The 26,237-nt window shown below is 33.3% G+C and overlaps 2 protein-coding genes across 2 annotated transcripts; one reads left to right on the forward strand and one right to left on the reverse strand.

Annotated features, from left to right (window-relative positions):
- Positions 1 to 3,821: 3,821 nt before the first annotated feature.
- Positions 3,822 to 10,073, reverse strand: LOC134271473 (N-acetylglucosamine-6-sulfatase-like). Its single transcript, XM_062753669.1, has 12 exons — positions 9,906 to 10,073; positions 7,777 to 7,836; positions 7,435 to 7,638; positions 7,153 to 7,218; positions 6,943 to 7,041; positions 6,427 to 6,597; positions 5,781 to 5,863; positions 5,383 to 5,501; positions 5,192 to 5,295; positions 4,783 to 4,995; positions 4,544 to 4,675; positions 3,822 to 4,134 (listed from the first exon to the last, which is right to left on the reverse strand). Exons 1-12 carry the CDS (start codon positions 10,038 to 10,040, stop codon positions 3,991 to 3,993), a joined length of 1,530 nt encoding a protein of 509 aa, XP_062609653.1. The 5' UTR covers positions 10,041 to 10,073; the 3' UTR covers positions 3,822 to 3,990.
- A 361-nt stretch (positions 10,074 to 10,434) lies between these two features.
- On the forward strand, positions 10,435 to 26,089 carry LOC134271482 (uncharacterized). Its single transcript, XM_062753677.1, has 28 exons — positions 10,435 to 10,552; positions 10,703 to 10,899; positions 11,317 to 11,430; positions 11,738 to 11,802; positions 12,234 to 12,417; positions 12,578 to 12,708; positions 12,845 to 12,877; positions 13,037 to 13,124; positions 13,524 to 13,606; positions 13,852 to 13,929; positions 14,086 to 14,183; positions 15,070 to 16,053; positions 16,336 to 16,467; positions 16,796 to 16,822; positions 18,331 to 18,598; positions 18,853 to 18,961; positions 19,379 to 20,477; positions 20,578 to 20,692; positions 20,849 to 21,013; positions 21,132 to 21,239; positions 21,329 to 21,439; positions 21,987 to 22,090; positions 22,368 to 22,890; positions 22,994 to 23,069; positions 23,168 to 23,236; positions 23,650 to 23,738; positions 23,837 to 23,913; positions 24,165 to 26,089. The coding sequence occupies exons 2-28, from the start codon at positions 10,783 to 10,785 to the stop codon at positions 24,218 to 24,220; spliced, it is 5,103 nt and encodes a 1,700-aa protein (XP_062609661.1). The 5' UTR covers positions 10,435 to 10,552; positions 10,703 to 10,782; the 3' UTR covers positions 24,221 to 26,089.
- Positions 26,090 to 26,237: the final 148 nt, after the last annotated feature.

Raw genomic sequence — 26,237 nt, forward strand, 5'->3', positions numbered from 1 at the left:
ATTTCAAAACTCATGTTCAGGTCCAGTCCAAAATTGTATAAAAGAGTCATCTTTGAAGGGTGGTGGTGGGCAAATAAATCCCTCCCTTGTACAAGTAGGGAACAAGTAGGGAACTTGTGCTTCTTTGATAAACAGATCTGAACTGCAATGCAGACTTCTGTCTTGCATTGTATTACAATGTATTGCAATGTGTTCCTAAATGGGAATTCTCTTGCAAACATCTCCGATCAGGTATTGACTAAACATTGATCAAGTCAACGATGTACATTGTCTTGAATTTGATCAAACGATGAATTGGGATCCTGTAAATGAGTTTTCAACAAACCGACAACTGCAGAACAGAGCAAACCAAGAAAAGGAACTCAAATTGAAATGAAATCCGCATAGTTTGATCATTTAATCCAAATCAGTTACCCATAAATCACAGATGTTAAACTGAAAGTACCAGCGATGCAGGTACATGTATATTCTTGATTTGCAAATGACCTATCTAGAACACAAACTGCAAAACATTGCAGAAAGATGAATACAGAATCAGTGGGCCGGTAATATTTCGACAATCTGCAATATCAGATCTAAATATTAACAGTTGAGCAAATTGATAAGGAAGTTGTCATCTATGATTACCTTTTAAAAAGAACACCATCGTGCATGAACAAAGCTTATTTAAATACACTGAACATAATCAACAGAAACCCTCTTTTCGATATTATATTGTGAATAGATGTATTTGATTAATTGATGAAAATATTACACACACACAGAGAGAGAGAGAGAGAGAGAGAGAGAGAGAGAGAGAGAGAGAGAGAATTGTTCAATTTCAGTTAAACTTTGTTCTTTTACTACAATATTTGTGAATTTATTAGTCTGAAATGATTGAATATTTTTATCCCATAGTCTACAAATATCTAAATAAAGTTTCTAAAAGAAGCAAATTTATTTGATCGCATTCCTTCATGTTTTCTTTATTTGAACCATTGGAGCGATCTTGTACGCTGTAATGGGATGAGAGAAACTCACTCTCTAAAGCCATCCGCTATTCAGTGTTTACCTGTTCGAGGACGTTAAAGAATCTGATATCCTATGTAATACTTCATCTCAGATTTCTAGTTCTTGTTGCAAAACTGCATTTGAATTTTTCTCATAAGTTGAATGAAAAAAGAGAGCAGTCTTTTTTTTCAGAAAAGAGATTGTGTTTAATTTGACTTTAAATGTAATCGCGATTGGCAGCGATTCTGTATGTGAACATAAGTAGAGTTGTCTAACTTGAGTAAGAATTGACTTCATTTATGCAAATTTCAAAACTCATGTTCAGGTCCAGTCCAAAATTGTATAAAAGAGTCATCTTTGAAGGGTGGTGGTGGGCAAATAAATCCCTCCCTTGTACAAGTAAGGAACAAGTAGGGAACTTGTGCTTCTTTGATAAACAGATCTGAACTGCAATGCAGACTTCTGTCTTGCATTGTATTACAATGTATTGCAATGTGTTCCTAAATGGGAATTCTCTTGCAAACATCTCCGATCAGGTATTGACTAAACATTGATTAAGTCAACGATGTATATTGTCTTGAATTTGATCAAACGATGAATTGGGATCCTGTAAATGAGTTTTATAAATTTCTTTTCGGTTACATTAATAATTCTTTGGGGTAAAGGTGGTGTTCCTGGGGGTCGAACCTGGTGGCTTTGGTGTGCGGGGGAGTCGTATATGTTGATTTGGTTATCCAGTTAGTACGTATTGTGTTGGTAATATGTATTTATCTCACTTATGTGCTTTACTAATTTAGATCTCTTTTGGGGTCTATTTTGCGGCAAAATTGTATAAGGGTATTTAAACTCGTGTTTTATGTTCTTTTGTCATTCGACAAAAGTTAGCCACGACTTATCAGTTTTCCAATTTTCTTTTCCTTTTATCTAATGAAACAGAATTCTTTTGTAGATTGATGCTTAGTTTCTTTGAAGTAGATCCGATTCCTAGTCTGGAGTTGCATAGCACTTTGGTTGAACCAATACTGGGCTTACCTATGTGGAATACAACTGCTAAAATCGCTTTCGAGATTTTTTCTTTATATTCATAAATAAAAAACTGTTTTGTAGTGGTTCAGAGCTACATAGCTACATTAGCGGAAAGGTATTTTGATGTAGTGTAAACAGATATTGCTAGTACACATTTATTTTGCACAGCTTTACTTAAACAAGTCAATTTATTGTACATTATAAGTAATGACATTTTGCGTTAAGTTTGTGAGAATGAGTCCGCCATTCATTTCGTTTACCTCGCATTTGCTGCGGACTTACAGGTTTCCATAGTTTTTTCAACATCAATGTTGTTTTTTTTCTATGGTTTTTCCTGGGCGGCGAGGGAAGCATAATATTGGGTTCATACATTCATTTATGGAGGTCAAAACAAGCACATATATATATGTTCTGTGATATTTGATCAATTATTTTTATTTTTGATACATTGTAGAAGGAAGGTAAAGAGTTGGTACCATCGACGACTGTGTTTGTAAATTTATACGTGTAATAAATGCGGCAAGCAAGCGTTTCTATGTGTGGACGCACCTATGGACGCGTTAATATTTGTACCAATCAGTTTTATTAAATCTGGCTAACATTGTAGCCTTCTCTATATTTGTGTTTGAGTTGTTTTTGTATATGTAAAGAGAATATGAAATAATTTATGTTCGTCTGAGCGAAGCGAAAGAGAACATAAGAACAAAGCCACAACTGCAGAACAGAGCAAACCAAGAAAAGGAACTCAAATTGAAATGAAATCCGCATACTTTGATCATTTAATCCAAATCAGTTACCCATAAATCACAGATGTTAAATTGAAAGTACCAACGATGCAGGTACATGTATATTCTTGATTTGCAAATGACCTATCTAGAACACAAACTGCAAACATTGCAGAAAGATGAATACAGAATCATTGGGCCGGTAATCTTTCGACAACCTTCTTCATATTCATAATGCACTGAATTTATATCAGATCTTCGTATTAACAGTTTTGGAAAATTGATAAGAAAATTTGCAGCTCCATTGTCAATCTCGGACTGAAAGAAGTAGGTATAGAAAAAGTTGTGTTCTAACTCCCCACCCCCAGCCCCATGAAATAGGATTTTCGACTTTGGGGAACTTTTTTTTTTTAACTTTTTCCCCTTTTTTCTTTGCTTGTCAACTTTTTTCAGGTAAGTAAAAAAAAATTTCTCTGGCTGCCCCCCCCCCTTTCAGAAACGACGCTACGTGGCTGCATGTGGTAGTTTAAGGGTAATTAACTTTCATTGGATAGGGCAAGATATTCAGTTATTTTTAACCTTGCAAGATTTCCAGTGGGCATCATGCAAGTACATATATAACTAGAGGTACTGTGAGCAATGAGCTCACTAAATGATACCCCCCGCCTCCCATATGAATATAATGGGAGTGTGCATGATTTGTTGTGGAAAAACTCAAAATATGTGTCAGATCAAAAAGTAAAATAGGAGGTGCACAATGGCAATATGTAATAAAGATTCTGTGAAAGTTTCATCAAATTTCATTCAGCAGTATGAGAGGAGTATCAGATAAGATATGGGTACCCAAACTACTGAAGCGTAACAGACGGACGGACACACTGATTACTATATACCCTCCCGCTTTTCAAGTTGGGGGTATACTGATTAGTCCAGACATAAATGATTAGCCGTATAGAGCGGTACCGTAGCTGCAGAACTGTAACGTTATAGCTTTATATATTAGTCTTTGACTTCACAGAGCTGTCCGTTATTCACTTCTAAATGTGTGCATAAAGAACAAAAAAAATGTCCACAATATGATAAATACTTATTTTTTATCAGAAAAATAGGAAACGATGAATTGTATATAAAATTGTATATAAAAGAAATCAGGTAGCATACAGTCTTTAATGAATCAATCGTCCTATTATAGCACCATTGATGAACACACAAAATCTCTCTCTCTCTCTCTCTCTCTCTCTCTCTCGTGTTATAAATGGCAGGACGATCCACTACATTGCTCCATTTGTTCAATTATATTTAAATATATTTTCCTTTCATCGTCAGGTAAATTGATAGCCAGATTCTTAAATTCATCTTCATCAGTGTCTAAGTTGTACATTTCTTGGAAATTCTATCAATAAAAAAAATGAAAGGGAAAAATATGACTTGTAAGCATTCAACACCTGATCTTCAATAGTAGATAAATTAATAATGTGCGAAGCAGAATTATTAGTATTCAAAAACCTAGACTTCAACAGTACTTTATGAAAGACCTGCTTTTACAGTAAAGTTCTGCTGATTTCACATATATTGAAATGCACTTTTTCTTTGAAAATTTATTCAACGTACACATAGGATCGAAGCAATTGCAGTTGGGGGAACAAAAAAAAAAACACACAAAAAGGTGGGTCATTGGATGCTATTATTGAAGAGGGGGACAAGCATAAAGTAGCTAAGTTTTGAATTCTATGTATCGGCAAAATTACGGGGGGGGGGGATTTTTTTGTGAGTGAAATCTTAATGTTGCTTAAATACATTACCTCCTCATCTTTAAGTAGGCAGTATTTGACACGACGGCCTGGTTGACTGGGCGACGTAGACGGTTCTCGTTTTATTACACAGGAATAGGTATTATTCCAGGAATCCTCACAAACACAATGATTATTACAATTCTGAAAATATAAATAATAAAATGTAAATTTATAAATGTACAAAGTTCCATCTTTTAACAATCTAATTTCAAACATGGAGTTGAAACACCGGCTGATTTTCTGCGTACCGACATATTTTGATGTTTAAACTGTGGACAACCGGCTGTATTTTCATGATATTCTCCCTGGTGTTCTATCAGTATTGTTGACCGAGCCCAGGTTTTATTGGAACTACTGGAAAAGAAGGGTGTAAGAGACAGCCCGTCCATTTGTTTTGGCGTAGAGGGCACACCAGCTATATCTAGGAATGTCGGTGCTAGGTCAATATTCATCACTTGTTCCTTGGAATAAAAAAGAATGAAGTCATATACCTACAGCATACCTTTAAAAAATTGTCAAAAAATGTCATGCCAAATATAAAATTTGACTTCATTTTAAAATTTGATTTAATAAAAGACTTTTAAAAGCAAACTATGATCCTGTCAAGTTAATTTAGTACGGAAATCATCGCTGGTTGGCTCCAAATCACCTCCTTACTTTTATCATTTGCCCCGGGGACACACCTGGTCCCCGAATCATCAGCGGCACACGGACGTCAAATTCGTACAGCTGACGTTTGTCGGAAGGCATTGAAAACTGGCCTATAGTGTAAATAAAGGTTTCTCTTTAAAATGACTTTTATAATTCTGGTAAATTGGAAAATCGAATACAGCAAAATAAATTCTCACCTAAATGAAATCCATTGTCTGATGAGAAAATAATATATGTATTGTCCAGAAAATTTTTTTGTTGTAGAATATTGATAACATTTTCCATCATATCGTCAACCGAGAGCAATGTACGCCATCTACGGATACACAAAAGACTCTAAAAGTATTGAACATGCGATTATACCAATATGAAAATTATCTCGTATGTATTACACTTAACAGCCAACCCAACCTGGGGGTGGGGTGGGGGTGCACCCTCTGATATATGTAAAGCGTTTGATCATGAGAAGTGCCCACTTTCTTCCCACTTCTCACCTCAGTAGATTTAGCATGTGTAGACTGTTTTCCAAATTTTCTTGTCAGAACATTTCTGAGTTTAATTTAAGGAAAATTCCTTGATCCACCCCTTGAATTACCTGTTCCTGAATACATTATCCTCCGTCTTTACAGTGTCATTCGGTAGAGGTGTTATAGCTTGTCGGATCAGCCAATGTTTGTCCTGAATATGAAATAAAGAAAGTTATTTATGACCAAGGGCCCTCTTTGTAGTGAAGAAAACGTTTTATTTTTTCAAAAAATATATCATTAATTTTCATTATAAGGTACTTGGCATTTAACCCCAGGAAAGTCTTTAATTATTGTTGTTTATTCGCAGAGGGTAGAAAATACATGCAGTTAATGCATTCGATCTATTCATGTATCCAACAACAGGAATGCAATACCTTATTTCGTCTTTTTTGACGAAATACAGAATTGCTATTAAAATATATCAAATTTAATCCTTTATTTCAATAGTTGAGCTCAACTGAGATGAAACGTTGGTGTTACATGTACAACTGAACTGCAGAAGTTATACATGAAGACCGAAATTTTCATGCAAATTTATCAGGGGAGGGGGGGGGGGGTAATTAGTTTGACATAATTATTGAGCACTTATATACAACCACATGAAAAATTCTAAAGTCAGTAAATGTCACTATTATAAGAGTGCATATTTTCTGTCTATTAATGTGCATACTGTGTGAAAAAATTTTGAACTAGTTATTTGGAATTTCGTATTACATATCCGTGTTTATTATAGCTGCCATCCCGTGGAGCTGATTGGTTGGCAAAGTTATTTTGGTATTTAGGAGCGGGTGTAAATGGTCCGTGACAGGCGGGGGTTGACAACATCATGAAGAAGGGAGGGGAGTCAGAGCTCTGTACGTCCAGGAATGACGCGGCGTGTCTGTTCTGAAACAGGAAGAGGATAGAAAAATTAGTTATAAACTAAACTGAACTTTCCTCTGCATGAAATTCACACAAAAGACACACAGACAAAATCATTATTCTACATATAAAATAAAGCATGCCCCAAATGAGAAACTGCGAATTTATCATAGCCATAAAGTAAAAGAACAACCTTCCTTGGTAAATGTAAACTATATAATATAATGAATTAAAAAAAATATTTCATGGATTTTCAATTTTGGAATGTTCGTGCTTGGGAAAAGACTTACTTTGGAGACGTATATAATGAACCCTATATGGTCTCTTTCTGGGTCACATTTATGGACTTCCAGTGTAAAATAAACTTACAATGACGTCAGTAAGGTAGTCTTTTTGTGGGTCACTCTTATGAACTTCTAGTGTTCCATTAACAGACAAGTGGTAATTGTAATATTTAGAGTTACCAACCTAGAAAAAATACATTTTTAAATACAATTTAAAATTTACATACTTTAATATGTTATCTTAAAGATTTTTGTTCAAATTGAGTTAAATTTGTATCCGATTCTGTATACTAACGAGACCCATCCACCAGTCCCAGCCGGGAGGGACATGCTGAACCCCTCCTGCATTTGGTGTCCCATACTGAAAATAAATCTTTGATAAATCACGTTTTCATACTTTAAAATTTCGTTTTAAGCCTTCGTCAAAAAACTTCTTTAGCATCTTTTTGAAAAAAAAAATCACTTAGATTTGACTAAGATATCAACGTACATGTATATACTGAAGTACGTTAAACAATATAAGGCGAACATGAGAAATACTAAAGTGGACTGTATCTTTCCGTTCCTCGATCGTCACCTGATTAAGGTACTTTCCCGCAAAGAAGGTGGTGTAGCCCTGCTGTTTAAGGTAGGTCGGGAAGGCTTTAACTTCCTGTGTTCGCTGCCAGTGAGGACTGCTGCAGTTCCCCGCCAGAGAATTGTTTACAGCGCCATTACTGTGTACATATTTTCCTGTCAAGATGCTAGATCGACTTGGGCAGCAAAGGGGTGCACTCACATACTGTGGGTTGGAAAGTAAAACTTCATTTGCATTACAATGTATTATTCATTATTAAAGGAAGTTTATGCTTTTCAAGTTTCGTGAATCATTTTATTCCAGTAATTTGAATAAAACCTTTTTGATGATAAGAATTCCTACCATGTTCTCAAATATAATTCCTTTGTCTCCAACAAGGTTCTTTGTCTTAGCCATTGGAATCTACAACACATGTAACATACAGATAACTCTCTGTACCTCGAAGTTGCGGGACCATGGAAAACTTCAAGAAATCGAGGGTTCGAGTTTTCAAGAGTCTGAAATTTGTTGGGTTGGTTTACAAGTTTTAAAATAAGTCTTTTCTGATGACATGATTTTCATTCCTTTCCATATAGTGTTGGCCTTTTACATTTTTTTTTTAAATATTATTATTTTATTTTTAATTAAATAAAACATCGGTACTTCTTTGTACTTTTAGGTGAATATATTTTTAAACTGAAAAAAAGATTATCGTCTATTTATTCTATGTAATAGAAGCTGTACTGTGAATTTTATTCATATATTTAAAAAAAAAATAGTTAAAAACATTTATAAATTGTACAATCATGTGAAGTTTATTAAAGCAATATGAGCTGCAAGTTTGATGTCGAAAATTTTTGTTGCAATAATGTAATTGACTATTTTATGAAATGACAGAAAAAAAGAACAATTATAAACTTCTATTCTTTATATTTCAGACAGAAGAACTGTTTATATGCTGTGATTGAAGCAAAATTAATTGTCGTCCTGAACATTGAAAACAAAAATAATATTATATCTGTTTAATTTTACATATTGGTGTAAATTACATACAGATTTATCATAATAGCATATTTTAACAGCCAAATTAATTTTTCCAAAATTAAGCTCATATTGCTTTAATACTAAAGTTTTCTCGAGATAGGAAATTAAATGAACATTTATATTTTCAATCTGCTGAGTTAGCATTTAATTCTAGGAAGCAGAAGGAGCTGACATCTTTTTTTCAAGTGAGATATTTTTTTTTTCATGCCAGTCAAAGACAGATATTTATTTACAATATCAAGAACAGTATAAACTGTATAATCATTTTCTTCTTTACTAGAAAAACATTTGGCAAGCCAAAAAAAAAAAATTATGGAGGAGGGGCAAATTCCAAAATTAAACTTAGTTAATTGTTGTAGCACCAGTCAAGGACAGTATTTTTTTTTTCTTAATTGCCATCCAGCCCAGGACATGTAGATTATTTATCTGCAAAACCCAAAACTCCCTCATGCTATGTGTTTGATCAACACCACCACCCACCCTCGCCTCAGAATCATATGGTCGTTCCCTTCAAAGAAATAAAAGGTGTTCTTTCTGTGCTGTATACTTGTATCTGTATATATCAGACTCTCAACCTGACCTGTCCCATATAAAGTTATATTATCACAAAATAATAATATCATATAATTCATTATCTTTATTTCTTGTGAATTTTAATATCTTTGTAGAGATGAGTTATCTTATATCTGCATGTGCACGAAATAGACAGGTCAAAACTGCAAAGCGTAAGAAAATCGTTACAAAATAAAAAACATAGATAAAAAGCACATAAAAATAAATTTAATACATAGCATGAAGGTATGTGTATTTAAACAAAATATATACTTATTGTATATTTTTAGCCGAGAGTCACATAATTAAACTTTGGGAGGAACAAAGTTGCAGAGCAAACTGAATATACCCCATCCCACCCAACACACTCCCCAGAAAGACAGGACTTCGTGTTTAATATTGATTATTGAAATGATCTAGACATCTTTTAGTTTGGTAATGCCAGTGGCAGATTTAAGGGGGGCGCACCCGACACGCGCCTCCCCCTAAATTTGTCAAAATTAACGTAAATCACAGTTTCGTGTAGAAAATTTAAATATGTATACTTGGTAGACCCCATTTTTACCCTACAAAACCTCTAGAATCCAGGAGCTTCGCCCCCTGGGCCCCCACCAGGGCTTTGCCCTGGACCCACTGGGGGCCTCAAGGCGGCCCCCAGACCCCTTGCCTACTTCTGGTGCCCCCTCTAACTTCAATTCCTAGATCCGCGCCTGAATGCATATACCCTGATATATTATTTTTTATTAATATTTTATAATTTAAAAAACAGCGAACATGATTTTTTAATTCTCTGTTTTTGGCCAGAGAGGTGTCAGCATAACCATGATAACCCGGTTCTTGGATCTTTTAATTTTGACTGCAGAAGGAATGAAAAAAGAATGTACATGTAATTTTACCTGTCCTCCAAGTTTAACATCTTGGTCGTCTGTCAGTAGAAACACAATATTGGGTTTGCCAGAACTCCTAGCAGACACAGAGACATAGAAAACAAACAAAATCAGAAACTTTGTTTGTAACATGGTTTTAGCCATTTTGAACAATCACATGATCACCATAAGAAGATTACAGGGGCTCTTTCAAGACACGATTTAGTATTTTATGGTAGATATTATTTTGTTCATAAGAATCGATTTTTAAGTCTCTAGAAAAATTACTTAATCTCTTTCTTTACAATCTTGTAAATTTCAATTAACAGACGTACAATTTCTGAAAAAAAAAAGATATTTATGTATTTTGTAGTTTGATATAACCCATGCGTTGAAATAGTAACTCGTACACTCTTCTTAATTGTTGAAAAGTCTTGGAAGATTTACAACTATTAAAACTACGGTGGCATTTTTCACTTATTTTTAATTGAAAGCAAATAAAATAATTACAGGATGTTCAGTTCAAATAGTCTTAAAACTTCCAAATAAACAATGTCGTGATTCATATCCGAATACAATACGTACGCTTTAACATACGAAATGAAAGTTTTTTTTTCGTCATGTGACAAGAAGGTGGTTTTAGAAAGGAAAATAAACAGATCACAAGGCAGCAATTGGTAGGTCAAACATAGCATGTTATTTTTGAATCGTTAAAAAGCGTGGCACACGTTTCAATGCTTGTAACGAAAAATGAATAACCTTGTAATTGTGAAAATTATCTTTTACATCTTGTCTGCTGCACTTCATCATGTATTTTTATCTATCAGGAGAATGGATTACAAACCAGATTAAAAAATCAGATCGTAGATATGGGAGTAACTTGAAAACTGAGACGATTTTACAGAAGATGGCTACCACAGCTTCTGTAAAACCAGCCTTGGAAAGAAGAACAGACTATCTTCTTGTGGAGCCATGTTCTTTAGATGATCTTAAATCACCACTGCGTGGATCTGCTAGATTAAAGGTAGTTTATTAAAATATTCCATTGAATTTTTTCCCTAAATGATATCTTTTTGAGGAACTGTATGCATTTGTAAAATTGGATATTCAGTTAAATTGAAGCAAATATCGATCATGATAAAAGATGTTAGGTGCTTCCCATTTTCCCAAAATTATCCTTGTATGCATGTTTTGAATATTCAGTATTGTAATGACTTAATGCATTCCATTTGTCTGATGGTTATTTTATTCCTATCTGTTTGCCCATCTTTTTACATCAGCCTTTTTCATAACCAAGAAGTGATATCTTTAAAACTAATATGATGCCTGGGTCCATCAAACATTAAAGTGTAGTAATTATATATGTCCTGTGGAAATTATTAAAAGTATGCTTTTTGTCAGTTATTTTCTGAAATATTTTGTTCACTGTATTTATTTTCAGTATACCTGCTTTGATGTGTCCAGTCGGTATATTGCAGTGGGGAGCAATACAGGATCGGTGTACATCTTTGATAAGATCAGCCTGCGACATCTCCAAGTTGTTTTTACTGAAGCTGTAAGCCCTTGAAACTTCAGATTTACCCACACTCAAACCTCTTACTGGCACTTTTTTGAACTATTCTGTAATCATGACGATACTTTTTTCCATTGTATATTATCCAGATTTATGACGAATTAGTTTTTTAAACATCCCTCCACATTTGTCAGCAAAAAAAAAAAAAAATTGTTAATCTATCACATATGCCTTTATAAATAAGAAATGCACCTCTTATTTCTTTCTCTTTGGTAATATTTTTATTTATGTACTATAGTATGTACCTTTTATTGCAAGTATGCTACAAAGTTATGAATTTAATTTGCAGGAACCTTCATCAGTCAATAATGTGAAGATATGTCCCACAAACAAAACAGTAGCCTTTTCCATGTTGTAAGTATTTTCAGCAAGTCAGAAGAGTTGGGTCAATTGTCTTTGGAATATGAGTACTTATTACTAATAAATGTTTGTAATTTTGTGTGCTGCCTATCATTAAATACATAGGCATATAATAGATACCTTAGAGGACTGTACACAAGTCATATAGTACAATGTATCAACATTTGTATAAACATCTAACATGTGCTTTGATTAGAAATGTTAAATTTATGCACTTTATAGTTTAATGAAATATCATCAAAGTTTAATATCTTGTGCTTGGTTGCACAGGCTTATTGAAAATAACATCCTTGGAATATTGAAGTTAATACATGTTATACCAGTGGTTTATAAGTTTATAACTTATGAAATATTCTTGGTGATCCATTCTGAATGTTTGAGATATTGAAGCTATTAAGACAAGTAAGTATATTTTGATTGATTAGAAATGGCCATGTTCAAGTGATGGAGCTGAACATTGACAAGAGACAGAAGCCAGACAGACTCCGTGCCATTAACAACCACGTCTACAGGAATGTGAGTTGTATTCAGTGGGACGCTGGGGGACAGAAACTCTACACAGCTGATAATGGAGGCAATGTGGTGGTCTCCCTCATTCCAACTTCAAAGGTAATCAGTTAATCTTTCTTGAATTTTCAGAATTCAATGTTTGATAATAATAATTGTAAGTAAATTGACCTTTCATCACTTGATATTTCCACAGTTTGGATATATTATGTCTTCTTTTGTGTGGATACAGTATAATATTTTATTAATCTGACAACGTTAGATGAAGAACCTGGTACTGGCTCCTATTGAGGTCATCCTGACCTTGTCTGTCCCGGTCATTCAACTGGACCTGTATCAAGACAAACTCCTGGTCTCCACCCGCACCGAATGCTTCCTCTGTAACACGGCCAGGTATTTATATATCTTCATTCCATATAAAAAGTTTAGAAGTGAAAACTTCTCTCTCTCTTTTTACAGCATACAGTCTTTTTTAAAAGGAATTTTTACTCAAGACATGGATGTTCTGATTTTTATCTTTCAATTTCAGAGCAAATTATCAGCAGATAGGAACAAAACCAAGGTAATTTGGTTTAAAAAATTAAAGCATAAAGAATACATATACTTGAAAAATTCTTAATATACATTTCTAAGAAGAATGATGAAAAGTTTTAGTGATTTATTGTGCAAAGATTATTCATAAAAATAAAAAAGTATGCATTTGAACTATTTCTTTCTGCAGAGATGGGTTATTTGGAGGGTGTTTCCTTCTTGGCGGCAGCACTTCAGCAGTTATCTACTGTGCCAGACCAGGCTCTAGACTGTGGGAAGTAAGAATATCATTCTACAGTACTAAGTACTCCTTAGTTTGATAAATTTGACAATAGTTGTAAGTTTTAAATTTTTAACAAGTTCATTTTTAGAGAATTGAGCTAATTCTTGTTTTGAAAAGTACTTCCCTGTTATCAGTAACTCTTTAGATTTTTCTCTTTCCAGTATGATAAAATAGTTTTAAAAGTTTAATAGCAAAATTTCACATTTTGTCAATTAGGACCATTTGCAACAGTTTAATTTCAAGAAATAGTCTTGGCCTTTGGGAACTATAATCTTGCTACCTGCTTCAATTATATACTATATATTTCATAACAAATGTTGGCAAATTTCATCCTTGTGTAAGTTGGTTACTCTTTACGATACAAAGTTCTATAATTTATGGCTGTACATTTCAGGTGGACATAGAAGGTAATGTTCAGCATACTCATCAGTTCAAACAGTTACTGGCAGTTCCACCTACACAGATCTTACCACTCAGGTATACACATTTAGAAAGAGAAGAATATGATTTACGAATACTATTTAACTTTTTGAAATTGAAGAAATATTATTGAGGACCTAGATGAGTGTGTCCTTTCTGTTCATTGTGAAGTAATATTTCAAGAAGGAAAAAAACATTAACTAAGAAATTGTTCATTAGGTACCTACCTTAAATGTTATGTTTTCAGCTTTGCAAATCGGTAAAAAAGTTGATGGAATATATGATCATTTTCTTTGTCTTAGTGGAGATACCTTCTTAAGAATGGAAAACAAGGAGTTTCCTCCACTGGGGACAAATTTTCCAGTTTTGAAACCATATGGGTAAGTATAAATTTAGAAAGGTATGAGAATATGCATTGTCATCCGTATTGGCTGAATATCAGTAGCAGATTAATTAAGTAAACTTTTATCATAAAATGATGAATTCCTTGAAAAAATATTAATGTATACCAGTATATATATTTTTTGATTTTGCAGGGAAAGGTTTATTTTAACATGGAACAAAAGAAAGCTTTTCATACTTGATCCATTGCAAGAAAATCCAAAGGTGATTCTCTGGACTGAATTTGAAACAGGTAAAAACTAATGTCAACAAAAATTGAAATGAAGCATGATAGTATAAAATTGAGATACTGTGAAATGAGAATATATGGGGCACTACTAATTTTATCACTTTTGGGGCAAGAGCCCCTGAATGCTAAAATTAATTGTGCGCTAACAGATTTCAAAATATTATTTTGTGTGTGTGATCAAAGGTTTCACATAAGTTCATATAAACCTGAATGCGCAATTACGTATTGTCGAAGGGTAGTTGGATTTTAATATACACACTAGCACTATAGGATTGATAGAGAGAAAGTTCTTCCAAATTATAATTTAATTAAACTATTGTTAGTTGTTACCCGATACTTATCATTAGCACCTTCAAGGTTTGGCTTCTCGGCGTGTCAATCATCTCTGGCCTCGAGGTAAACAATGCAATCAAGCATGGTGATTGAGCTTTCAGACAATACCTGATTATGATTACCGTTTATCCAAGTAACTCTCTTTCGATGCATGCATTGTTTTAATGTGAATAAAATGAGTAAAACTCCACGTTTTCTTGTATTTAAAAAAAAATTAAAATAAAATTGACATTGTGCCATGTCCATGTGATTGATCACCATGGTAAAGTTAACAAATGTTTATTTATTATATATGGGAGTGCTATTGTGTTTCTGTGCTTGACTAACCAAAAAAGTCAAATACAGGCATAAATAAAAGAAAACAATATCACATTTATATATTTCAATGACAAGTGCAAGAGCTAAAATTTATTTGCTCCAATGCATTCCCACTTGCGTTTGGGCTAAAATACGTATGTGCCAAATTTTCTTGTTTTACAGTATTTTGTAGAATTATTCCAGTTTCTACACTTCATGAATATAGGATAGATGAGTAAACATTCTTCTAATATTTCAGAAATATTTGAAGTCTGTGTTCAGGGATCAGAGTTGTATATATTTTTTGTGTCTGGAGAAATGCGCAAAGTGACCTTAATGACAGTCTCTCGGACAGTATCCCTGTTGATCAGTCGTAAACTGTGGCAGTTAGCTGCTCAGGTGTGTGGGGCCTACAGCCAATCCATCCTAACCAATCAAAACCACAAAGAGCTGACCAGACATACACTCAAAGATCTCATACAGAACATCCAAAATGGCAGTCTGTCCGAAAATGAGGAAAAGGTTGTAGATCTATTTGAAAAATTTTCTGCAGAAGTAGGTTCTAGCTCTGAAACAGAGGGATCTGAATATAGTAGGAGCCGGTCAAGTTCTGGAGCTTCCATTATACGTCTGGAGTCAGGGATTTATCAGATCAAGAACTCCAGGAGCTCTGCCTCACTGGATTCATGGAATGAAACGTGGACACAGGACGAGCCCGACTCCGGGATATCGTCTCCAGCGAAGCTACCATCAGTTGTACTGCCTGGTTTAGATGCAGTTGATTCTGAAAAAGATTTTAACTTTAACCATACATTTAAAACAGATCAGGATGACACTGTTAGAAATGATGAAATCAATTTAGGATTAGAAAATGGCCAAAATAATTTTGTGTTACACGATAATATTGTTGTTAGTGATCTATCTGACTTGGAACATTCCAACTTTAATGGAGAAAACATTCCAGTGGTTGTAAATGGACAATCAGACTTAGAGCATTCCGCGATGAACAAAGAGGAATTAAATCGTCTGATACATTCTGATGATATTTTTGCTGATGATGAAATTCTATTGCCAAGAGGACCCAGTAAACTTCCTAAAAAGAAATCAGAACCAAATAGTCTTTCAAGTATAGATTATTCTCATGAACAATCAGTGCCAAAAGTGGACTTAATTGTAAATGCTGATGTGCCAAATAGATTGGTGAAGGATGGCGTATTTGATGTAGTTCCTCTACAAGACCAAGGTACATGTACATACTAAATATTCTTAATATTCTATTCTCAGAAAGTTACATTTCAGATGAACCACAAGTTTGAAAAAACTTTGTGACAGAGGAAATCATGTGGAAAAAATATATATATTGTATAGTGGAGACACATAAAATTAGTTTGGTTAGATTGATAAGAAAAATCCTCTTTTGTTCATTTATAGTGTAGATGAGTTGATAGATTTGTATATGTATTATTTAGAGACTGTTTCGGTTATATCAATGTTTATCTTTGTAAGGATTGGCCTTTTGTTACAGATATTACCCCACTCATTGTGACAAGGTCTGAACCTAATGGACAGCAGAGGACCAGTACTCGTAAGAAAGCCGTTACTGTGGATATCGACGAAGGAAAGAAAAAGTCAGGAAAACAACACAGGAGGAACTCAAGTAGGTAGATTATGTCAGTAATGTAAACAAGGTAGTTTTACCTTAGGTGATTTTAAACAAAATTAATACACTAGTAAGCAATTTTCCCCCATTTTTAATTTGCACAAAAACAGTTTGGTAAAAGAATTCTATTGTTTTTCTCAAAATTTGTTAAGTTTTAAATTTAAAAATCTTGAAATGAGGGCCAAAGGAGCAGATAAAAGGTTTGTTATATAAAGTATATACAGATTTAATTCAAAGGGCTGGGATCCATATGCAAAAGTTCAGAGTTGTGTTTAATTAATGTAAATGTGGTCATTGATTTAATTTGGGAATTTCTCTATTTTAGGGAATAAAGGAAAAGAGGCAGACTCAGGTAGGCAGTTATAATTATACGCCCGTCTTAAGACGGGACGTATTATGTTATAGGCTTCATGTCCGTCTGTCTGTCCGTCTGTCCGTCCGTCCGTCTGTTAGCTTTTCTCGTGTCCGGCTCATAACTTGAATACTATAAGGCCTAGAGTTATCAAACTTTGTCAGCTGATACATCATGGGTAGAAGGTGTGTCGCGCACAAAAAGTAGGTCGCTCTGACCTATAATTAAAAAGTTATAGCCAAATATGGAAAAATCCTGTCCGGTCCATAACTAGAAAACTATTAGACTTAGAATCATCAAACTTGGCCACTTGATGCATCTTAGGTAGAGGGTGTGTCGCGACCTATTTCAAGGTCACTGTGACCTTTAATTAAAGTGAAATTTAAAAAAAAAAAAGACTTTTTTTCTCTTCATTTACACATTCCAAAAAATGTAAAAGTATTGCACTATCCTTATTAGAAAAATGTTAAATCAAGAAAATACTTATTTTTTTTAGCATATACTTGACAGCAATCTATAACAAATGTAATGTATGTTAAAGAAATTCCACCACTCCCATGAGTTTAATTATCAAGCAGTGGTCAAGAAGAATTTTGATAACAGAAAATTGCATGTCAAATTAGAGAGAGAAATTAATGAGTTTAGTGTTCGGTGCTATCTATATCCCTTGAGTATTGGGCCAAATGGGTAATCCTGTTGAATTAAAAATAGCTCTAGTTGGCTAGCATAAGTTTTAAAATGAATTTGATGAGAAGTAAATAAAACTAATTTGATTTTGCATAATAAACTATTTTGATATTACATAATATTATGAACTTTAAAAAACTAATTTTATGGGGGTGGGGTGGAATCAGCATGTCCATATGAATTGCATATTAAAACCTGTCTGCCATTAAATAACAAAAAAAATCATTGAGGTTTTATATGTTTTAAAAATTCTTTATGGTAGATAGTGTAGATCCAATAATCTCTTGGGAGTAATGAGTAGACAAGCATCCAGTTAAAGATTAATTAATGTGTTCAATGTAGCAAGGCTATAGCTGTCTCAATCATTTCTTCAGAGCATTATCTTAACTGACAGTGTATCCTTTGGGAATTAGACAGAAGAACTGTTGGTCATTTTATATTTGATGGCCAGCCTTTTATTTTCAAAATTAATTAGGTATAGATTAGGTTGTTAAGACTAATTTGACATTGTTTAATATGATAGGCATTTGGCAAGGTCTAACACAACCAGTATAGAAATCTATGAATGATGCAATATATGTTATAATTAATGCCTACACCACAGGAGATGGATAAACAAATTTTTTAAGGAGTTGAAAAATCATGGAAATCTAAAATCAAGGTTGACATGATTTTCTTGCACTTTTAATTGTTTAAGATAATTGTAATTTTTTGACGGGCGTATCATGCTGTGGCGTGGCACTTTATTTAAATTTAGTCAGATAAATTATTTTTCAGTCATAAAAGTTGTTACACAAATAAATACTGTTCATGATTTTCAGATGTCAGAAGCCGGCGGTCTTCAGATACTTCATCCAACCTGATCTCCAATTCAGTGCTGCATGAACAATTAAATAACATTCCTGTTAGCCAATCAAAATCTCCCACTCTAAAAAGAACTGAGAGCTGTCCAGCCATATCGCTGAAAACTGGATTGATCCAGTCATCTTCTGCTACAGACTTACACTCACCATCCCATTCTCCACTGACTCAGTCGTGGGAAGAGCCCCAGGAGAGTAACAGAAGAACCTTGACCTCGGTCAAGGACAGGTGAATTTCCATTTGATTCCCAGATCTTGACATGTAAAAGTTAATGAATGTTGGTATAGAGGTGTAATATTTAATTTATTTTATTAAAATAATATTTATCTCATTGAAGAAAAGTTATTATCCCCTGCTTTCATGGAAGTGCAGGGACATTAATTTTAAGTTTCAAACACCATTTTGAGCATGCGCAGCCAGAATTCTGGTAGGCAAAGAAAATAAGCAGAGTGAGTGAGTGAAAGATTTTCTTGGTTTTTCAGCTTACAGTCTAAATTTGCAAACACAAAAATGAAAATTTTGAAAACAATTAAGGAGAAGAAAATGATGGCATCATCACCAAAGGATACAAAAGAACCATATTTACCTCAGGTCAGTGGTCTCAGATAAAATCAGTGTTGATTTTTAATTAAAGTAGCCTATTTGTAATGTTAAATGTTTTTAGTATATAACTAAAAACAAATCTTGTATAAAATTCATTAATTCCCTTTTTTGAAGAATGTTTTGTGATTTCAAGTGAATGATCATGTGTCTTTAAAAAATAAAGCTTGCAGTTTTTACCAATATTTGTGATTCTTATATTTGATACCAAGGGAAAGACTATCAACAAGTTTGTTTGAATTCATTATACTTTTTAACACTGTAGTAATATTTAAGGTTAACAAATGGTTGTAATTGGCTGTAAAATATTACAAATACATTGTATAAATTTGTTTATTACAAATGATTTTTTTATAGAAAACTTGTTTCTGAGATTAACAAATGACACTAGTTTACTTGAAAATGTAGGAAACGCTAAACATTCCTGAAGAACAAGAATTTAAGGAAGACATTCCAGTGATAGACCCAGAAAAAGAATCCTCTGTAGTGGATCTCACAGAATTTATCCAGAAAACCATTCAAACTAGGTCAAAGATGCAGGATTTCAATGTTATGCTCAACCCAGGTGCATTATGGGAGACACTTTCTGATTGGATGATACATTTGAATATCATTTTGAAGAAATTAAATACCCATAAGTGTTTAAAACTACTTCAGTCTACACATTATAAAAGATGCAAAACTCAATGCCTTACTTCAAATGAAGACAAAACTGAAACTAGTGTGGGTAATCAAGACTGTGGCATTAATGATTCACAAGTGACAGAAAATGATCAAACTCTGGTTAGAAACAGTAGTGATGTGAACAGTGAAAATGATCCTCATTTAAATCCCAGCTTGATTATGGATGATTATGAAAACATCAAATTCCAAGAGTTTTGTCACATAGAGGACCCATTTCCATTTTCAGAAGACATGCTTGTTACTGTGAAAGATTTAGCTAGAAAGTGTTTCAAATCCAAATGTATTCACGATGTTATTAATTCCGCTCAACCTGATCTTGGTGCTATTTCATTTTGTGATATTTGTTCAAACTGCTTCCAAAACAAAAAAACCAAACTCTCAGATACACATTCTGTTCCCTTGCCTTCCAATCTAAGTCAAGAAAATGAGAGAAAATACATTGATAACCAGCTGAGTGAAACAGGGGGCATTAGTTTTACTGTGCCTGATTCTGAAGAGACAGGGACTAGTAATACAGAACCCAGCCATCAAGATTCTTGTGGAGATATGACCAATATATCAGACACTGAAAATGCCAGTACAAGGAAATGTAGTACAACAATGGACTTTTGTGAACCACATGAAAGAGGAAACCTGATTGGTCAAGATGATGAAATACACACAGTGATAAGAGAGAGTGACAGTGATTTGTCAGTGTTTGTCAGGTGCTATTTCTTTCTATTGGACAAAAATGATCTCATACAGCAAGTGTACTCAAGGGAGAGCACTCTGTCTGAAGACGATAAGTTTGAAATCTGGACAGCATGGATGCTGAGTCTACATGGTAACAAAGATACATTTATCTTTTAGTTTGATGTGTATTTTAAATAAATGAACATTCATCAACTTTCAGCTTTTAAACTACAGTATTTTTTTTCTTTTAGTGAAATATAGTGAAGATTCATTGCTTTTGTTGGACAAAAAGAGCCAAGAGGAAGTCATCAGTGTTTTAAAGCTAACTAAGCATGACCATCAAAAGAATTTATTTTATGCTTACAAGTATGTATGATTGACTGAGGACTCTCCCTATTAATGTATGCAATACTTTATTATGTCATTATATAAAGTTAAAAGCAAATTTACCGGTATTTGATATTCATATACATGTGATGCAGGTGTTTGTGCAGAACTAAGACTATGGAAATTGTATTTCAGATTGTTCAAGCAATTTCCATCTGAAACTGTCTCGTGTTGTGTGACATGTGACAATATCCATCCAAAGGATATAGTGTATCTATGTCAACTTTATCACCAGAAAGAGGCTGGCTATTTGGACCAATTTATGTGTGGGAGATACAAGGAACTTAAGTCATCAAGAAGGTTTGTTACTCAGCTTACTTTTTACTGATTATTCTGAGTATGTAATGTTTACTATAATTTAGACAGGGTTATATCTTGACTATTATCACATGAACTGTATGCTCATCTCATATTGTAGGTTAAGTGATTTAAATATTGGGAAGAGAGTGATTTACACCTGGCTACAAACTTTAATGGAAAAGACAGAACATTGTAAACAACTCAGAGATGAATATGGAAAACCTTGGTAAGTTGCAGCATTCTTACATGAATACATTTATTTAGGTTATCAATAAGACAGAACAGGAAGGAATTCTATTCTCTGACCATTTTCAGGTTGTTCAGTCACTCTGTAGTGTGGGAAGATGGAGATAAGATAGACTTCCTTCTACAGACTGTCACAACAGACCACGGAGAGGAATGTTTAGAAATCTGTACAAAAGCAGGGTATGTAATTATTATTTTTGTCATATAGGAAAACATATATCCCTCATATAGGAAGATATATATATGGAGTTCTTTTATAGAAAAAAATTATTATAAATTATTACCCCCATGTGACTATTTTACGGTTTACAGTATGTTCAAATTGACCAACATCTTCTGAAGCAAGTTGATGAAGTTTAGTTCCATGTGAATATTGCATTTTTATGATATTTTTGGGAATCACACCAGTCCTGTGGTCCTATACTAATTTTGTCTTAACGAATAACTGCATGGTTAATGAATAGTTTAAGACTTTTTGTTTGTAATTGTCAAATGAATTGTTGTGCAACTCATTCTGTTCAACATCACCATCACTGAAAAAAAGCTATCAGTGACAATGATACTATACTACTAAACAAAACTTGTTCTGAAGTGTCCCATGTTCATGTACATTATATATGAATATGATCAAAAAAGTTATTTGCATGAATGAAAATCTATAGCCGCTGTGGACTACAGGAGACCTAATTATTGATTTCAACTTCTTTTACATGTACTTGTGTAATAGTTACTGGAGAGGGTGTCTGACGTTACTGAAAAGACAACAGAAGTGGAGTGAGATGGTGTCCATGATCTTTTCTTTAGGAGATCTGCAATTAATTCACGATATGGGTATGTATTGGTATCAGCAGGAAATTAATGATTTTATGAATGGAAAAAAAAATTACCTGGTAGGTGACCATTGTGATCCATTGACCTTTAGCTAGTGTTTGATTATTTTTAATTAATTTAAATAATTTATGAAGAGGGTGTGCATAGACTTTGCCTGTTGTCCAATCCTTATTGAATTATTCAATAAAGTGTGTTTAAAGTATTGATGATTTTATTTTAAAAAATAAAAAAAGGAAGAAAATCATCTGACAACTCAAACAGTTGACTCTAATTTCAGAACTGCTTCCAGAAAAAGTAGAGGAATGGAAAACATTCACAGAATTATTTCAGTCTTATTATGACGTGCATCATAAACTTCATCATCCTGAAGATGGAAAACAACAAGTTTTAGGAGAGGATGAGATCCAGAAAGATACCAGCTTACTCCCATCAGGAAAGGACTCCTCCAAACAAACACAATTGGAGCCAAATCTGCAAAAGCATGCAGAGAATAGTGAAAGTGTAGTAAACCAAAGTTCAGTCAATGAGGGCACACATAATCAAATCTCTGAAGTTAGTGAGGATAGTTTTGAAACCAATCAGCAAAATGTGGAGTCCTTAGTTAAAGAAATAGATTTACCTAATGTAAGCTGTAGTGGCCAGTGTATCTTGTGGAGTGACATAGCCTCTCTGATGCTGCGGTATATAGATGTGTCATTGTGTGTGGGTATTTTATCTGAGGTGGACATCCCAGAGGGCTGTGTGACCCAGTCTCTTTACCAGTCCAGTATCACCACAGCATTAAAACACAGGCAACAAAGGTACTCACATTTACATATCTCTTACTTTCATTAATGGAAAATGCACTATTTCTTGACTTGTTCAAATATGAATGCTATGTGAAAGTTATGTCTGTTTATGCAGAAATATGATGCACAATCTTCTAGAGAAGATAGACTCTTATCTTTGGGCCAAGAAACCAAATACACTAATGCCTGAGGTAAGTGAGCAGAAAATATAAGCATTTATTTTTAAGCTGCTAAGTTTCATATTTTCAATGTGAATATGCATGCAATAATTTTTTGATTTTATTTTCAGTTGCAGTTTGCTGTTTCTGTAGAAAGAAAATCAAAGGGATTTAAGAAGGAAAGATCCACCGACCATCTGGTAAGATCACTGTTAAACACGGTCTGACTGTCTTTGTGTGCTGGATGTTGTATGCATTCTCTGCATAAAAATACAGGTTGTAATTTACAGAGGAAATTCATTCCCAGGCAAAAACTGCAAGCTTGAACAAACTTGCAAATGGTTGCATATAGGGACAATCTCTTCTATGTTTTTGTTCGGGACTTTACTTAAAGATAACATTCATTGAGGCATGCTCTGTAATCTTAATTCATTGAAGTAAATTCAAGTAATTTTAGTTTTGGATATCATGTCCCAGAGTGATGGACATCATTTTCCATAGTTCTTTTTGTGTTAGTAGTTATTTTAATTGAAATGGCATGATTAATTAACTACAAGAAGGTAAATAAATCTTAGCAAATGTTACACTGAACAGTTATTTTACTTTTTTATAGATGGCGCTGCTGTCAGAGAAGCCAGTCACTGGAAGAAGATATCGGGAGGACTCTGAATGTCACTGGGGGATATCTACCAACATACTCAAGTGTGTATCCATAAATATAACTAAAATTAACACATTAGATATTAGATAACTTGTGAAATAAATAATGAATACTGATTTGTTTAATACCTGGTTAATAGGTGTTGTCGGATCTGTAATGTTGCATTGACAGAGAGTATCTCCCATGTAGAGCCTGGAATTCTCATGTTTGATTGTGGTAAGAATTCTCTTTATCTCTGAGCAGTAAACTCTGTGTTACAGTTACATCCATTTAGGACCGACACATTCAAAATTTTGTACCCTCTTATATTTTACTTATTTCTTTTCATTTATTTTTTTGTAAATTTATGAAATAATAATTCTTGAGAAATAGGTAAATGGAATGCATATATATTTTAAACTTGACAGATGTAAAATGCAAAATATGCCATTTTCATTATGATATGATCATTCCTTTCTTACTTGAAGGTCATGGATTTCACAAGCTCTGCTGTCAAGGACGAGTGTGCCAGCTGTGTTCATAAAGTCCTCATAAAAACAGTTCAACCCTTTTTCCAAATAATTTTTTTTTTATTGTATATGTATATTTACAAAGTTTTAAAGATAAAAGGCATTAAAAAAAAATTAATTTTACAGTTGGGCAATTTCCAAACCATTTTAAGATTTCAGTCATATTCAGTATCTATGAATTGTACATAGTACCAAGGTAATTCATATTTTAAACATATAGTATCTGTCATTCATATAACATTTGAAACATTCCTGTCTATTGCCTTAACTGTTAATTACTTTGTTTTTTATGTTTCTTATTCATGAATGTTATTTGTTCATAGATGATGTTTTATTTGCTTTAAAGTGCAATATTGTGACAGAGTTGAAAAGGGTTCCTTTCTCACAAGCATGTAAATTTGCTTTATGCTGGCTCATTCATGAATTTAATTTGAAGAAATGTAAATTATTTAATTCTCCTTAATATTTTTTTGTTTGTCCATTTAAGTTTGTTATTTTAGAATGCATACTGTTATGTGTTATCTTTTATCCAGTGGGTATCACAAATTGGATATTTATTTATTTTTCATAATTCACATTCTGTATTCCATGGCATTTGTAATGTCATAAAACAAATATACTGTATATTACAGGGTTATTTTTGCCCTGTTTTATTTTTACACCTATTGCCCTTCTCAAAGGTGGATAAATTTTAAGTAGGGTGAATTAAATAAACACAGTATAATTTCTTAAACAGAATTGTGACTGTGCAAATTTAAATTGGGGCAAAATTATTTGCAGGTGTGAAAGAGCAAAAATATAAACACTGTATACATTATGCATGTACATTTGTAATCATTGAAGTTGATCAGGGTTAAAGGTAAAATTCAAAATTATTTGAACACTATAAGTTCACACATTACTTTAGAGGTGGAATTATTAGTATGCAGTTTGTGATAAGATACTGTATAAGCAGAATTTTTAGTGAGGATTTAATTTTGGCATTATTAGCAAGGGTGCCAAGATCACTAAAATTGAATATCACTAAAATTAATTGCGATTTATTTGTAATAACTTCTTTAGTGAGCTTTTTAAAATCGCTAAAACTGCATCTCGCTAAAAATTAAAAAACATTTTTAAAGGCCAAATCGCTAAATTTGCGTCTCGCTATTATTTCCACTTACACGATAAATTTATCTCACTCGATGCTTTTTATATCTTTGATAGAGGGCCAGGGAGAGAAAACAACCAACTTGTAAAAATCGTGAACATTCACAAACTATGGGAGATCCTAATACTGTAAATGTACACAAAATGGCACGATAAAAATTGTAATGCAAGTGTCCTCCAACACATTATTGCACTCATAAATTAGCCAAACCATAATGTAAACAACATGTATTATTTCAACTTAATAAATCATGACTATAAATATGAATACCATTAAAATGAGTACATTTACATACATATTTATTTATAGTTCAATTTTAATCAATTTTGTTGGAACCAAAGATAATTTGATTATCCTAGCGGGCATTGACATTATTGATTATAATGGTTAAAGAAAATTTGGTTAGAACACTGGTACATGTAGCTTAAGGTTGACAGAATTGTATTTGTACCATAATTATTTTAATGCTGTGAGGTACATATTACACTGTAGACTTACTTTTTTCCAAGCAGAAATCATTTCTATATACACAGCATACTTAAAATTCATGAAGGCCAACTAATGACAATATAAGAAATCTGTGTAATTGTCTACTTGTCGATTCAGCAGAAATTGATTTCAAAGAATTTGTTCCCAGTGGAAAAAAGTACACTTACAATATGTTGACCAATATATGGAAACTTGATTTATATTTGTCTTCCCTGTAGTCATAAAAAACATATCAGAAATTTTAACAATTGTTTATTATGAACAATCAGCTTTGTATATATATAATACTCATTTGGAAATAATATACTTTTAATTAATGTCTACTGCTTATAATTTTTTTAAATGTTACTTTTAATGGTACATTAAACAAATTCAAATGGATTAATTTTGTT

This window comes from Saccostrea cucullata, unplaced genomic scaffold (assembly GCF_032062105.1).
Source record: "Saccostrea cucullata isolate Sc308-1 unplaced genomic scaffold, CSIRO_AGI_Scuc_v1 ctg1773, whole genome shotgun sequence".
In the NCBI taxonomy this organism is placed as follows: domain Eukaryota; kingdom Metazoa; phylum Mollusca; class Bivalvia; order Ostreida; family Ostreidae; genus Saccostrea; species Saccostrea cuccullata.

Bases quoted from the DNA above. Each gene is read 5' to 3' on its own strand.
- LOC134271473 (XM_062753669.1), bottom strand. From the start codon at position 10,040: ATGGCTAAAACCATGTTACAAACAAAGTTTCTGATTTTGTTTGTTTTC. The intron at 7,837-9,905 runs GTAAAATTACAT...CATGTGTTGTAG, and splicing joins ATGTTAAACTTGGAGGACAG to ATTCCAATGGCTAAGACAAA. The intron at 7,639-7,776 runs GTAGGAATTCTT...TCCAACCCACAG, and splicing joins GAATTATATTTGAGAACATG to TATGTGAGTGCACCCCTTTG.
- LOC134271482 (XM_062753677.1), top strand. From the start codon at position 10,783: ATGGCTACCACAGCTTCTGTAAAACCAGCCTTGGAAAGAAGAACAGAC. The intron at 21,240-21,328 runs GTAAGTTGCAGC...GACCATTTTCAG, and splicing joins GATGAATATGGAAAACCTTG to GTTGTTCAGTCACTCTGTAG. The intron at 23,914-24,164 runs GTAAGAATTCTC...TCTTACTTGAAG, and splicing joins AATTCTCATGTTTGATTGTG to GTCATGGATTTCACAAGCTC.